This window comes from Coturnix japonica, chromosome 20 (assembly GCF_054131305.1).
Source record: "Coturnix japonica strain WE chromosome 20, WE-NBRP24, whole genome shotgun sequence".
NCBI classification, from domain to species: domain Eukaryota; kingdom Metazoa; phylum Chordata; class Aves; order Galliformes; family Phasianidae; genus Coturnix; species Coturnix japonica.
Window position 1 is genome coordinate 8,181,500 of NC_140682.1, and position 14,884 is coordinate 8,196,383.

General features: G+C 43.8%; 1 protein-coding gene and 2 long non-coding RNA genes across 3 annotated transcripts; 1 reads left to right on the forward strand and 2 right to left on the reverse strand.

Annotated features, from left to right (window-relative positions):
• Positions 1-83: 83 nt before the first annotated feature.
• On the reverse strand, positions 84-3,123 carry LOC146757553 (uncharacterized). Its single transcript, XR_014936105.1, has 3 exons — positions 3,007-3,123; positions 1,518-1,702; positions 84-134 (listed from the first exon to the last, which is right to left on the reverse strand). It is a non-coding gene; the product is annotated as an uncharacterized LOC146757553 (long non-coding RNA).
• Positions 3,124-3,330: 207 nt separating this feature from the next.
• LOC146757554 (uncharacterized) lies at positions 3,331-5,345 on the reverse strand. The gene is made up of 3 exons (XR_014936099.1): positions 5,247-5,345; positions 3,577-3,663; positions 3,331-3,454 (listed from the first exon to the last, which is right to left on the reverse strand). It is a non-coding gene; the product is annotated as an uncharacterized LOC146757554 (long non-coding RNA).
• Positions 5,346-6,628: 1,283 nt separating this feature from the next.
• Positions 6,629-8,393, forward strand: LOC146757555 (zinc finger CCCH domain-containing protein 11A-like; the record flags this gene model as incomplete). The annotated part of the gene is made up of 4 exons (XM_085520681.1): positions 6,629-6,797; positions 7,095-7,373; positions 7,687-7,757; positions 8,205-8,393. Coding segments are annotated over 4 exons (579 nt in total), but the record flags the coding sequence as incomplete, so codon positions are not given.
• Between the last annotated feature and the right edge of the window lie 6,491 nt (positions 8,394-14,884).

Consider the following 14,884-nt stretch of genomic DNA (forward strand, 5'->3'; position numbering starts at 1 on the left):
CTTTTATTATCAGCATTAGCCAAAAAAGCCAGTCGTTGACCTTACAGAAGCTTTTCTAATTGCTACTGTTTAATATAAAACATACCCTTAGAATCAGCTGGGGATTTGTCATTAGTGCTGTTGTGATGGTCTACCTACGAAAGAAAACAGAGACTTTAGGATTTATTATTGATGTACAGCACCAATACACCACTGGTTGCTTTTATTTATTTATTTATTTATTTATTTTAAAAGCAGCTGTATTGCTCTACCAGAAAACAATACAGTAGAGTTCCAAGGTGCCAACACAAAAATCCTGGCTACACGTTTTGACTGGTTTCACCTTACTACTCATTTCTGACAATTCCTTTACTATAAGATCTGATGCATTTCAGCTTCCTGATTCAGAAAGAAAAAGAACAAATAGGGAGAGAATCCCCAACAGGAAAAGGAGTTATTTAATAAGATGATTTTCAATAGCCCATTTATAATCTGCATTTTACCCTTCATGAATCCTGGACTCCTGAAATATTTTTCTTATTGGGATTTTCTTAATTCAGGACTTCCATATCCTATGGCTTATTAGGTCAACTCTCAGAAAAGGAAGTTAAGGTAGAATACTTGATCACTTAATGTAGATAAGCAGCTTATTATTTCTTAACTCAGGCTATCAAAGTGTTACACAAATGAAGTTATGACTAAATTTTGTAAATATAATATTTTTAAGTAGTTTGGTCATAGAAAATACAGAATAGCTCCCAACATGTAGATCTCATGATGTTCATAGATGTATACTCAGTTCCCAGGCTTCAGGTTGTGTTGCTTTTTTATAGAGCACAAAAGTAGAAAGAAATTCTCATCTACTGAAGAGGAGGAATCTCACCTACCAGATACAGTATGCTTAGAAGTAAAACTTTTAACATAGAAGTTTTCATCTACATGACACTCACCCAGATCTGGCTTTGTATAGTCAGCAAAGCTTGTGCCTACTTAGCTTATAAGGTCAAGTATTTTACCTAGGAACACGGGTCTTGAAACTAGAGGAGGCACCTATATCGCACGATCACATCTTAACTCTCTAATGGAGTAGGATGAGATCAGCATATAGCTGTTCACTGCATTTTCTTTCCACATACTCACTAAACCTAGAACAGTTTTACACATCTTTGGTTCATGTAGAAGACAGGTGTTGTTTTTCCCCGAAATACTTAAAGATCATTGGAGCCAGACTTCATACTCAGCTGTGCTCTTGAAATAATTCAGAAGGAATTTTACTGCCACCTGCCTTTCACACTGTGAAGTCCACACTTAACCACCTCATCAGTAAGATCAAGTTAACATACTCCACAACTAAAATACCCCAGTGTGGTGTAGCACACCACTAATAAGATGCTTCATTCTTTTTCAGCAGGAACAGAAAGACAAATAGAAAACTGTGTGTAAATACAGAACCCTCTTTCATTACAGAATGGAAAGGATAACACTGAACTATCACAAGATGCATGTACTCATCATTTCTTTATAAAGTAGATTCCTACCTCTTTTGTCAGACGAAGCAACAAATTTTTAAGAGCAATTTCTTCTCTCACTTTGTCATTAGTCAGTTTTACGTAATCTCTCCACCGAATAGGTTTCAGATCCATTTTTGTGTATAGCCTTCCTCCAACAGTTTTAAACAACATATCCATCGTCCTTGGCAAAATACCAACATCATCTTCTGTCCCTGTAAGCAATACACAAAAGAAGGGCCAGGTTACTATTGTAAGCAACATATAAACATAAATGAAGACAAAGATTACTGATTCTAATCTCAAAGTATACACAAAGAATTTAGAGGCCAGTTACAGTCTGAAGCAATGTTTGCAGTGTTACTAGACTGTTCCCTGAAAAATACTGGCTTTAAGCAACAGCTCACATCCCATTCCTTAGACATTACAGGGCATCACTTTAAAACAGCCAGAATATTCTGCATAAGCTTAGCCTTAAGAAGAAAAAATAACCCACAGCAAACTCCCACATTTAACAGACGTGCAGATTTTCAACTGTTTACCAGGCTCCCTTCCCGCTCTGAAACAACCCTGAAATAACAACCAGAGTGATGTCTCTGCTACAACATTCCCTTCGTCCCACAAACCCTATTTAGAAATATCTACAAGTCTCATAAAAACTGTTAGAGTAACTCAGCTCCTTTCCCATTGCCTTTTCTTGGAGCACACAACTACCTCCACATCTTGCCTACTTCACGCCTTAGTTTTTCCACTGTCACTAAATACCAAGCAAGCTTCAGTGTTTTAAAGTCAGTCATGAACACAAGAGAGGACAATACGCAGAAGAATTTCTATAGTGCTGTATGGAAGGTGCATAGAAAGATAATTTTTGAACATACTACCCTGTTGATTCTTAATATTTAAGTCCTAAAAAGGTATTACTATGGGAAAGTCTTCAGCTCCACGCATATAAAACTATTGGAAATACATAGTAACAGAACACTAAATAACAGAAATAAGGGGAATTTGTTTCCTGTGAACCCAATCGTTTCATTTGTTATGACAATATTAAACATAAAAAACAACTGCTCCCAGCCAGAAAGGACATTGATGTATTATTTCTGTACTACTAAAGCTCAGGGAACACAATCTTCTATGCTGCTGTTATTACTAAAACCAGAAATTTGAAAAAAGATTGAAATACCTTGATCAAATGTTTCAGAATGTTTAATTTCTGCCTACAATAAATCAAACAAACTCAGACATACTTTGCCTTCAAATAAAGAACAGCATTTAAGATGCACGCATTTATAGTAGGAACAAAAACCAAAGTTATTGTAGTGTATGCTGTCTTACACACTTGTAAATTTAGTAATATTTGTTATGGAAGAAGACGACTTTTCAAGGCTACTAGTATTCAAAAGAAGGAAACGTACAAGGCCTGTTGAGTAACTAGGTAAGAAGTCATAACATCTCTCTCTTCTAGAAGTAGTTCTCACTTTAAGAAATTAATTCAAGGAAAAAGCATTTCTGCTCATACCTTGGAATGTGTAAGTTTTCCCAGCATTTGTAATGCCATACGTAAAAACAAGGCAATTACATCCTTCTAAGAACTCTTTCACTGGTTGCTTCACAGTACCTTCAAAGAATTCTTATTGAGTTGCTTCAGGTCCAAACACCTGAATGTTACCAAGAAGCTGGTTAATCTCTTTATTTTGTTTAAGCAATATTTAGGTACTTGTAAGGAGTCAGATACACGTTGATAATTCTAAAGACAGTTAAGAAAAACTTGTTTGCTTTATATGAAGTAACAGAAGACAAGCAACTTTTTCCATAAATAACTTAAAATCATTTAAAGACAATTAATTTACCCGTGAAAAGGTGAACTTCTGCGTTGCCTGTCCTAAAGTTTTATCGCTCATTCTTCCCAATGAGCTCTTAGGGGACTTCAGTATAATGCTTGTTGAGTCCTCAAATGAAACACATCCCTATTACAAGGAAGCACAAGTAATGCAGGCATGAAAAAAGTTTTAAAAGGTCATCTTACAGGAAAGAAAACATATATACTTTAAGGGTTGTTTTTTTGTTTATGATTAAATAAATGCCTTACCTGTGACCCATTTGCTCTCTCCCGTGCCGTAAAGGGTTTAATACGCAGGCAAACTTGTATGTGTCCCCTAGGCTCCAAACTAGACCTCTAAAATTAAAGAGCTGGAAGTTAGAAATCTGACTAGATCCTCTGTTTGATGATTAGCACATTAAAGCAGCATTATTTTCATCATCCTATTGTAACAGACTCATTTGTTAACACAGGAAGTAATAATATTTTACTGTTTTCACAAGTGCTTTGGACCCTGCTAAACTTCTTAGTCAGAGCCTAGAATTTCAGAACAAGTACTACTGCAACACACTCCTGTACTGCATTCAGGCCAACTATAAACAAAAGTACTCCATTATTGTGGTCTGAGACAATGTTAGCTTCATCCACTGATACCGGTGCTCCTCATAAGGTATCAAAGCAACACCACACATCTTGGTCTAGTCTATGCGCAGTCTAAAAGCATAGTGAAGATGATTTTCATCTTCTCTGTAAGATTCTAATGCTTCTTATAAAGAAAAGAATTAAGTGTATTTTTTTTTGGAGAAACAAGCTGCCTTTGTGGTCCTGAGGGCCCCTTTTTGTCACCTGTTGGGCACAGCAAGAGAGCTTTTCTTGTACAAATCTATGCCCTGTGTACCTTTCTCGATCCCAAAACCTAGAGTTGTGGTGCAGACACTGGATGCTGACCAGAGCAGTAAAAGAACAGAAGAGGGGAAAAGCAGATACAGGTAAGACACCTAAAAGAAAGAAAAAGAGCAGAAGAGAAGGAAGGATACGGTTAAGAACAAAGAACAGAAGATGGAAAGTGCTATAGAGGATTGGACTGGACATGAGCAGATCAGAGCTACACCAAGGTGTGGCTTCTCCCTGTGTCCCTATCCACCACTGGCAACATCCCCCAATGACAGGGATGCTGCTGCCCCAGCAGCTGATGGGGTTGTGGTCTGGGGTTATGTTCTATGCAGAGCCTCCACAACCTGCTACAGACCCCCAGTTCCCTGACACTTCTTTTTTTTCCAGGTGCCTGCACACAAGGAACAGGTGTTCCCCATGCCCTGCATGCTGGTAATTAGTGTGGGCAAATACTGTGTGGGAATTGGGGGAGGGAAATTCAGGGGTGGGATAGTGAGGATGAATTGGAGGGGGCTGGGAAATTGTTTGGGTGGGACTGTAGAGATCAGGCATGACTGCTAGGATGGGGGATATTTGGTTGGAAATACTGTCATTTCTATTACTCATTGCTTTGTATGATAAGTTATTAAATGCTTTATGTTCCCTCTGCTACATCTTGCTTGCAGTCATTTGTGCAGTGACAAAGGTCCTCAGCTCTACATGCCCCTCCAGGGCAGGATGGAGCACCACAGATGGCAGTGTTCCACAGCTGCCACCAGCAGCCCCAGCTCGTCCCTCCACACCTGAGGTGTGAGTGGCTGTGAGAGGAATGTCTCTGTGGAAGTGCAGCTCATTCCTCCCCTCTGATGGGGGCAGAAGGCATCTGCATTTCCCTCATGGCTCTTATTTCCTGTGTTACTGTGGCAAATGAGCTGAGCCACTGTGCCTCTCTACTATGGCAAGCTCTGCAGCTCTGCCACTGTCTTTATACTCAGCTGTTCCTGTGTGTAATGCTCCACACTTGGACCCTGCAGAGCCCAAAGGCCTCCTTGGCTGCTGTTACTCACCTGGACATTGAGGGTGCTGTGTCTCCAGTCTGTACCTGCTTCCAGGTGTCACTTGCAAGACACTGCAAGTCCACCTGGTTGGAACTGCAGTCAACAAACACAAATGTGAAAGAAATAAGAAAGGATTCTTTCATTTCACAGGCTTTCATCTCCATTGAAAGATGTTCTGCTGTGCAGCACAGCTGGGAGCATTTCATATGTGCAAAAAAGGGGGATAGGCCCTGGCTGTGCCGGGCCCCAAAGCAGCCCCGACTGTGCTGGGTTCCCCTCTCACCTGGGCCCTGCAGTGGCCTCAGCTGTGCCTGGTCCCCCTCTGCTCTGGGCCCTGAGCTGGCCCCAGCTGTGCCTGGTCCTCCTCCATCCTGGGCCCCAAGGCCCTGCCTCTGCCTGCTCCCCCTCTGCTCTGGGCCCTGAGCTGGCCCTAACTGTGCCAGGCCCCCCTCTGGCACAGGCCCTGCCTCAAGCCCCGCCCCCTGTGGGCAGCAGTGCTAGTGCCTGTTGGTTTTGCTCTCTTCCCTCTTCTTTCCCTGTTCTCTTCACAAATGCATTCAGATCCCCCAGGATGACGTGCACTGTCACTGCTGCCTTCTTCCTGCACAAACTTTCTGGGCAGCTCAGCTTTTTCTACAGAGCAGCGTGCCTTTGGAAGTGCTTGGAGGATGTAAACTAACAGCAAGAGAACACTGAGCTCTTCTGGGTCTTTCTAGGAATGGCAAAGAGACAGGAGAGAGTGCTCAGCCTCGAGTGGTTGCTTGTATGCAGAAATCACAGTTGTCAACATCTGTGCTGTTTTGCTGTAGGCAGTAGTGTGTGACAAGAAGCCTACAATTATCAATTTAGTGAACGTAATTAATTGTAACAGTTCCCCTTTCTTCTTCCCATGACACTTGGGTTATGGAGTTCTCCTATGCTATGTGCCGGTGTAATACCTCTGAGCCACAGCACTGTTGCGTTTAGCAAAGCTCATGGCAACAGGCTTTGGCCAACCTCAGAGCTACGTAGATGATGATAAGATATCCGATGATAGGAGGGAAAATGAACAAGCTCCAAGGTAAGTGTTGTTTTTTCCTTCTAGTCAGCACGCCATCGCTAAATCTTCCATGCTGTGACTTTTATCTTGATAGTGATGATCCCTTAACCTCACACCTTTAGCACAGCACTTTCTGTGGAGATTCCCACCAGTGACAAAGTATTAGTACCGCTTTTCTGCCTGTTTCTTTTTTGTCTGTATTTTCCAGAATGTGGGTATTTCTAAATAGGGCTGCATGAAGGGGTGCGTGTGTGATGGAAGAGTGAAGGAAGTCCACTGCAGATCTGTGCTTACTGCAGAAATGGCACCATGCTGTAGCAGCAAAAAGGCAAGTGGTAGGAACTACACTTGAAGAGTGGAAGTTGGTGGTTGGCTGCGCTCAAATCTTCCTCCCAGGAGATGCTCTTCAAGTATTTCTTGTTCCTTTCTGCCAGAAGCTGACACAAGCGGTCTTCCAGCCAAGAGCAGCCTTGCGGAAAGTCTGGGGAGGACTGCAGCCTGTGACGTGGCACCCAGGAGAGGTACAGATGCACAACAGGCATCAGGGTTTGATTCAATGTCTTTCTAGTTAGGCTTTCTGTCCATTCTTTCTTCATACTCCTTTTGCTGCGTGTTGCTTGAGGTCTTCATCCCTGGGATTTACAATTACCTTCCCTGTCCAGATTTGAAATGCAAACCCACCCTTCAGCTCAGATCCTAAGATCCGCTACTGTGAACACGCAAGATGAGATTTCCTAGTATTGTGGCCCATTTTGCTACAGAAATTAGCGTTGGTCGCTCTTTAAATCTTACTGCTTCTCCTTTCTTGATTATAACAGATGTATGCCTGGAGCCAAATGGAAACATCTATGCGAAAGTGGTGCAGGAAGTGCTTTCAGAGAAAGCTCATCTTCAGGCTGGAGGGCTTCCTGTAACAGCAGGTCCCAGCTCTGTCTCCAAGACCCTGGCTGGGTGTAAACGCAAGGGTTTGGACAAAGAGAAACAGACTGCAGCACAGTTGCCTGCTACCAAAAGAGCCAGAGGCCAGAACAGAGACAGTGTGCCGGCCCCAGCAGCACACCCTGGGCCTGCCCCAGCACTGAGCTCCAAGCAAAGAGGTAAGAAGGTGCTGCGGTACCGTCCTGGTGAAGTGCAACACATTGAGTTTGCTTAGGGCTTGCTTTTTCCTGCTCTGTAGAGGGGATAAGAGTTGAAGGCTACAAAGTCCAAAGGCAGTGAGGTGCCAGAATACCTAAATGCATCTCTTTCTGTTAATTTCACAGTGGTCTTCTGTATGTCCCCCTGGAAATGTCTGAGAGGCTTCCTAGTCCCATTTGCTTTGTCTTTGGACTGCCATTTGTTTTCACAGCACCCATGTTTCTGCAGTTTTGCTGTTAACAAAATGAATTCATTGGTATTCTTGCTTTATAGAAAGAAGACAACGACAAAAAGAAAGGAGAAGGGAATTGAAAAAGGCTTCTCAGGGAGCTGCACATATAGAGGTGAGTCCTTGGTGAACACAGACACACATTCTCTTGTTGGTCTCAGTGCCTCCATCTGTCAGATATGAAAGAGATGGTAAAATCCTGAGGGAAGCAATGGAATAGAAAAGCAGCCAGCTGTGTGTTTGAGGAAATGACACTGTCAGTGAGAGCTGCCATGGGGAGCTTGGACGCCTTCCTCTGGCTTGAGAAGGATGTGGTTGGTAACAGCCAGAAGGTTTTGCTGTGATAAAGAAGCTTGCCATGTCGGGCACTGCAACCTTTGAAACAGCCTTCCCACAACAGAGCATAGGCAGTGTGTCCTGGGAAGTAGTGTCAGTGACCTGAATGAAAGGAACATGCTGTTCCACACGGGGCCATTCTGGATGTTTACTGGTCAGAGTTTCTTCATGAGATCTCCCTAGATTGTTTCTGTCCTACTTCTACGCTTGCTTTGTTTCTTTCCAGTTCTCTGCAGCGATGAACAGCCTTGCAGAGATGATGCAGAAGCTGCAGCTGAAAGACTGAGAGGAGAAACATCACAAGGCAGCGGCTGCAGTGTGCGGTGTTTCAGTTGCTGCCCAACTCAGTACTTGTAGTTTGATTGCAGTCAATCAATAAACCATCACAATTAGAGATTCACAAAGAGCGCACAGCCTGATTTGTCCAGTGACACTCCATGAGCTGCTGCATGACTTTTGGTCCAGAGTTGCATCTACCATCATTGGTCCACTATGCATCTTTGGCCCACCACAGCCCATCCCAGCACTGTTCTTCCTTTGCACACCCATGTGCCCACACAACATTGCATGCCCTTGTACTGATAATTGCTGCTATTCCTTCCCAGATTCAAGACTCTGCACTTGCTTTTGTTAAACCACTTCTTGTTTATTAGTGCCCAGCTCTCCAGTCTGTCCAGGTCTTGCTGAATGGCAGCACAGACTTCAGGTGTGTCAGCCATTCCTCCCAGCTTTGTATCATAGGTGTACTTACTGAGCGTGGACACTATCCCCTCATCAAGGTCATCAGTGAAGATACTGAACAAGACCAGACACATCAACAAACCCCGGGGAACACAGGTCTATAACTGGACGCTGTGCTGGTGATCAAAACCCTCTGAGCTTGGCCAGTCAGACAGTTCTCAGCCCAGCTTACCATCCACTCATCTATCCCACACTCTCTCAGCTTTGTTACCAGGATGTCATGTGAGACAGTATCAAAAGCCTTGCTGAAGTCAAGGTAGATGACATCCACTGCTCTCCCCACATCTACCCAGCTGGTGATGCCATCACAGAAGGCTGCAGGGTTGGCTGAGCATGACATTTCCCCGGTGAATCCAAGCTGTCTACTGCTGGTAAACTTCTTCCCTTCCAGTTGCCTGGAGATGGCATCCAGACCAAGCTGTTCCACCACCTTTCCAGGGAGAGGTGAGACTGACTGCCCTGCAGTTTACCGGATCCTCCTCCTTGCCCTTTCTGAAGACTGCAGTGTCACAGGCTCTCCTCCAGCTTTCAGGCACTTCTCCAAGACCTGTCAAAGATGATAAAGAGTTTGACAATCACCTCTGCCAGCTCCCTCCACACATGTGGATGCATCCCATCAGAGTCTATGGATTGTGCACGCTGATCCCAACCAGATGCTCTCAGATCACCCCCTCCTCACCCAGAGGGAAGCTCTCCATTTCTCAAGCTCTCTCTCTTCCCTCCAGGGCCCAGGAGTCCCAAGGGGCAGTCACTGAAGTGAAAAACAAAGTAAAGAAGGTGTTCAACATCTTCACCATCTCAGCATCACCCATTTCCAGGACACCCCCCTTCCCTATTTCCTTCTCTTAGGGATGCACCAATCCTGAGCTCCGAAGAAGCGCTATTTAAATGCTGCCCAGCTCTCATGGCCCCCTTACCTTTGAGCACTCTAGCCTGTGAGATTCCTCCAAGTAGGCAACAGCAAAAAATCAAAGTAGGCTCTCTGGAAGTCCAGGGCCAAATTAGTTCTAGGCACATTGTTACCTCCACAGGTTAGCTGGGTGCCTGGCACTGACCCCTTCCAATCCAGTACTTTCGACCCCAAGTTGCTGGCTCCAGGGGGTGTCTCTACTGCAGTTCTGGCTGAGGACTTTGCCCGAGGAGACAAATCACGCTGCTTTTGAAACTCCCAAGTTTCAGGATTTCCTGCTTGTTTCAACACGCCAGGGAAACACGTGGGTGGCATGAGTTGGGCAGCAGGGTGCTGGCTGCAAGCACACAGTGACAGCAACTGCAGCCATCAGCATAGTCTGAGCCTGCCTGCAAGACCTTGCACACAGACCTCAGTGCCACGACTCCCCTAACTGAACACAGCAACCTGGAAATCCAACCCAAATGGAAATGTCCTTAGAGTGCCATCACCCTGCACTCCACGCACTTCATCGTGTCCCAGAAACCAGAATCAAACCACACAGACCCTGACAATCACAGCTATGTCTGTTCTTCCCTAAAGAATCAAAGCTGCAGCAGGCCAGAAGTTTCAAGGAAGAAGAAGCGGCTCTTTTAACCATTTCCTGAGCAGTTTCTGAGGCTGTACATGCAGTTTGATCACAGCCCAGCTGAGTCCTGGTCACACCCCGCTCCCTCTGACAACTAAGGGAATCAGCACAACGAATCTGAAGACAGAAGTGATAATGCAAACAAGACGAGAAGATATTTGCTGAGTCTGGATCCTCAAACGCATTTCAGCTGGGAAAAAGGACAGAGATGCCCACCTTGTAAATTTGGGTCACCTCCTCCCAGACGCACCAACACATCACCATTGTGAGAAACTCAAGTTTGGAGTTGTGCCAGATGTTCTCAGGTAAGTTTTGGACTGTTTTGTGTTTGCTTGAGACAGCTGCGTTCCCAACCAGTTCTGGAGAGTCCCTGCACAAGTCCATCCCTTGAACACATGGCAGGTGCTCAAAAACCAGCTCTGAAAGAAAGCAAAGTTGGTGTGTAATTTGTGGTGGAGCTTGCAGATCTTAACAGCCAAATTAGAGTGACAGCAAAGTTGGAGGACAACTGGCAGAGCAATTGCTTTACCAGCTTTTCTGAAGTGTATTTTGACCTTAACAAAGTGTATAGGAAACTACTGATCACAGCCTGAACTTCTGATTGACCACCTGAGGCAAGCAATGAGTCAGCTGCAGGAGCACAGGTGAAGGTAATTCAGCTGTGCTACTGGAAGGGGTGGAGCTTGGCTCCAACTCTCCCAGATCTCATGTAAGGGCTGACCAGCTCTAAGGCAGGATTTCTTTCTCTGGTGATTTTTTTTTTTTTTTTGACTTTACTGTGGACCTTCAATGTTGGTGAGCATTTTCCCTTTATCCTTCTATCATATTAATCATTTCTATGAAGCATCTGTATGCCCTGTGTTTACATTTACATTATATTACCTATTGGCTGTCTAAGTGTTCAGTTGTATAACTATACACACAGGGTCAAAACTAAAACAACACGTGTTTTATGTCTGCTCTTAGCAGCTTGGAAGGAACCAGGCTAGACCTTGTGGTAGGGCATTCTGTGCTGGGAAGTCAGCAGCACTGTGCGCATACAGCTGTTTATGCCAGGTGAGGCTGTGTGCACACGGTGTGTGGGGGCAAACGCTGCATTGGGAACATATTAGCATGAAGCACAGAAATACATGCTCAGAGGTACTATGGGGCATGCTGGGTTTGATTGTTTCAAGACGTGAAATTAAAAGGCTGAACAGACATCATGTGCTTCTAGTTTGGAGAGGGGATTTTAATAAATGTATTTGAAGTTCTACAGAAACTTGGTTTTACAGCAGGCAGTTTCACATTAGTCCAGTCTTTTTCCTATCATCCTGAGGATAATATCACCAGATTAAATTGCTGGTACACCTCGATCCTCTGAGTTTTAAGAGCTTATGCTGTAGTTAAAAGTTGCTTTCAGACTTCCAAAGTGGGTCACCAGCACATGTACTGGCACTGTGAAACCACACAAGGCACAGCTGTTTGCTCTAAAACATTTATGATTACACAAGAAAGATAAAGCAATTGTAACTACTCACTGCCAAGGTAGGAATGAAGTGATGAAGCAAGCTTCCCAAATATGTGGGCACTGCAAGCTGGAATAATCCACTAATGGATTATTCCATTAGACCACTAATGGTCTTCTAATGCAATTCCTTCTAGATTTGGTTTTCCAAGTCCTGGGTGAAGGCAATAAACAATTAACAGTAACTGCTGGCAAATTCTTGTTTGAAGACTGCATTAGAAGAGTCTGCCTTATAAATACTAGACTGCTGCACACTGGTTCCTGCTGCATGAACAGGCAGGAATGGGAATCAGCAGAGCACACAGTCCGGCACATGGGGAAAAACCAGTAAGAACCAAACAAGGTAACACTTGATTTGGATTTGTTGAGATAGCTTCTATTTCTTTTCTTCAACAGGGTGCTAGTCTGAATTGTTCTGTGACCAGAAGGAATACATTGGGCAAAGAAACTTCTGATTAGCTTGGAAACCATCAGGGAGAACAAAAATGTTCCTGAACTGACTGATCCTCTCTACAAGCATTTCCATCATGTGGACATTCAGGTGCAGATGGATTGATCTAAGAGTAGAGTAGAGGGTGTTATATGACAATATACAAGCTTTTGGCTGTGGTTAGACCCAGAAGATGGCTAAGCACCATGCCATTCTGTACAGAACACCCCTTTGGCCAGCGTAAACCAGGTGTCCTAATTCTGTTCTTTCCCAGCTCCTTGGATCCTTTCCTGAGAACAGCTTTGTCTGTGCACAACATGCTTAGCAGGAGCTATAAACATTGGTGTGTTATCAGCATTGCTTTTCTCCTAGAACCAACACATTGCATCATACCTGACAAGCTGAAGAAAGCAGGTCTGTCCCAGCTGGAAATGAGCCACATTTATATTGCTTGGGCTTTTTGTTGTGTTTGTTTATTTATTTTGTAGTTGTTGTTGTTGGGTTTCTTTTGGGTTGTGCTAACGATGAGATTTGGTAGTATCAGAATGTATCTGGTGAAGGGGGAAACAGTATTTGTTGAGAACTTCTCTTAGTTGTAGAACTGTATCTGCTTGGATGACACTGACCTCCCTGAGCACCGACTTTCTTCCAGAAGTATTTTCTTGTCTTAGAGGAAAATGAGCGATGTTGTTAACTTTCTCCTACCCGATTCCTTCCTGGCTGTTGGCATGCACCAGCTGTTCCAAGTATCAGTTTGTACGTTAGGTATAACTTGTTTTTCACTTTGCTTGTAGGTCTTTCAGGTTGCAGCCTATGAAGAAGAGGCACGTATAGCACTTGCAGTGCTGGATGCAGTTGAAGGCAAAACTGATGATGCTTTCCTAGCATTTGAAGCTATGAAGAATGTGGTTCACACTGGAATCTTGCCGAGGTTGGTTCCTAGCTTGCATTACCCCAAATGCTTTTTGTTACTTGCATTCCAGCTGATTCTCATTAATCTAAATACTGTTGCTTAGCTTTGGCAAAGAAAGGCAGATGAGTTTATGAATGATGGTGTGTTGGCAGAAGCACAAGAAGTGCACAAACCCTGTCTTCAAAGAAAGCACTGCCTAATGAAGATCATTGATGAATGCTCCTCAGATCTGTCAGTAGCTGACAAAGTCATTCTTGCTCTACAGCTTGTTTGGAGAGATGCCGTGGTGTTGCTTACAGCTACACTGTGGCACTGTTTCATGCCAAAGCCCAAATCCAGCTATGTGGGAAACACAGTAATGGCCCTCTCTTACTGAATGTGCTGCAAGTTTCAAAGCCAGCCGTAATACTGCACAAGAGAAATGTGGATCTGTCTTTGCTAAAAAGGCAGGAAGGTCAATGGGACTGTATAATCTGTTTGGTGAGAAACAATCATGCTGCCTCCTAATGCACTGCCTGCCGGAATCCAAGCAAAACTAATACCAGAGCTTCTCTTCAGCAATTCTCCTTTAAACTTGAGCAAGTAGATGCTCCAAAGACCACTCAGAATTACTCAAAAATGACTTTTTCTTTAGCTGTTCTGTATGCCTAGTCCAAAATGAAGCAAGCGATGAAAACTGTTGATCCTGTCAGAATCCTAACTCACAATGTCAACCTAGTGTGCTAGTATCTGTTGTTCAGGTGCGTAATTACATGCGTTTCAAATATCTAATACCTATAATATTTGTTATGCACCTGTCTGTTACATTTCAGAGACTGAGAGCAGTGTTCTGGTTGTCTCAGGAGCATGCAACTAAAGGATGACTTCTTGAACAGTAAAAGTTTCAGTAACAGCTACCATGGTAATAGACTGAGGTTAGTTGGCAAGAAGCACAGACTTCCCCCAAATAATTTGAAACCAGTCCTCGTCAGTTGCTGGTTAATGTTTTCTGGGATGTCAAACCCTCACAGTTACTCAGTGATTCAGTAGTACACATTGCTGCAGACAGCTCAGCTCAGAAATAAGGGCACTGTGGGGTTAGTGTTGCTGTTCTGAAGTAATTCAGTCTTCACGTTTGGCTCAATTTCTGTCCAAAGCTGAGATGACGACTGTGCCATCAGACAATCCTCCATCTGATGGTGCTATAATTGCTGATGAACCAGCACCTATCCCAGAGCAGAGAGCTCGTGCTGGCTTTCTCAATGCGCCTTCGATGTTCTTCTGTTATAAGAATAAGCCTGGATACGTACCTGAAGAGGGTGATGGTAAGGAGAGACCAAGTTGATTTTTGTGTTGCCTTTTTTGTGGGGAAAGGACATTTGGAACCAACAGATGCTGATACCGTTTGGACTGATGGGCAGCAATACTGCTGCCTCCTTCCTTTTGGGAGAGGATCATGCGTCTCCCTTCCCAAATCTGTCTCGTGGCTCTCTTAATAAAATTACCAACACACTATTTTCTCTGGAAACACAAAACCTACGCCAGACCTCTAGGCTGAAAAGCTGTCAATAGTGTAATAAGGCACCTGTACACAAATAGGAATGGGAAGCTTGCTTGCTGACGCATAAAGCTCTTAACACTTATTCAGAAGTTTTTTATATGCTTGCTGGGCTTGTAAGTCTGAAGGGCGTAACAGACTTAGACTTCTCTGTGTTTGGAACATCACTGAGTAAAAAAGAAGCCTTTACAAAAGCTTTGGTCACAAAATTCATAGGATTATTCTCACACCTCTGAGACG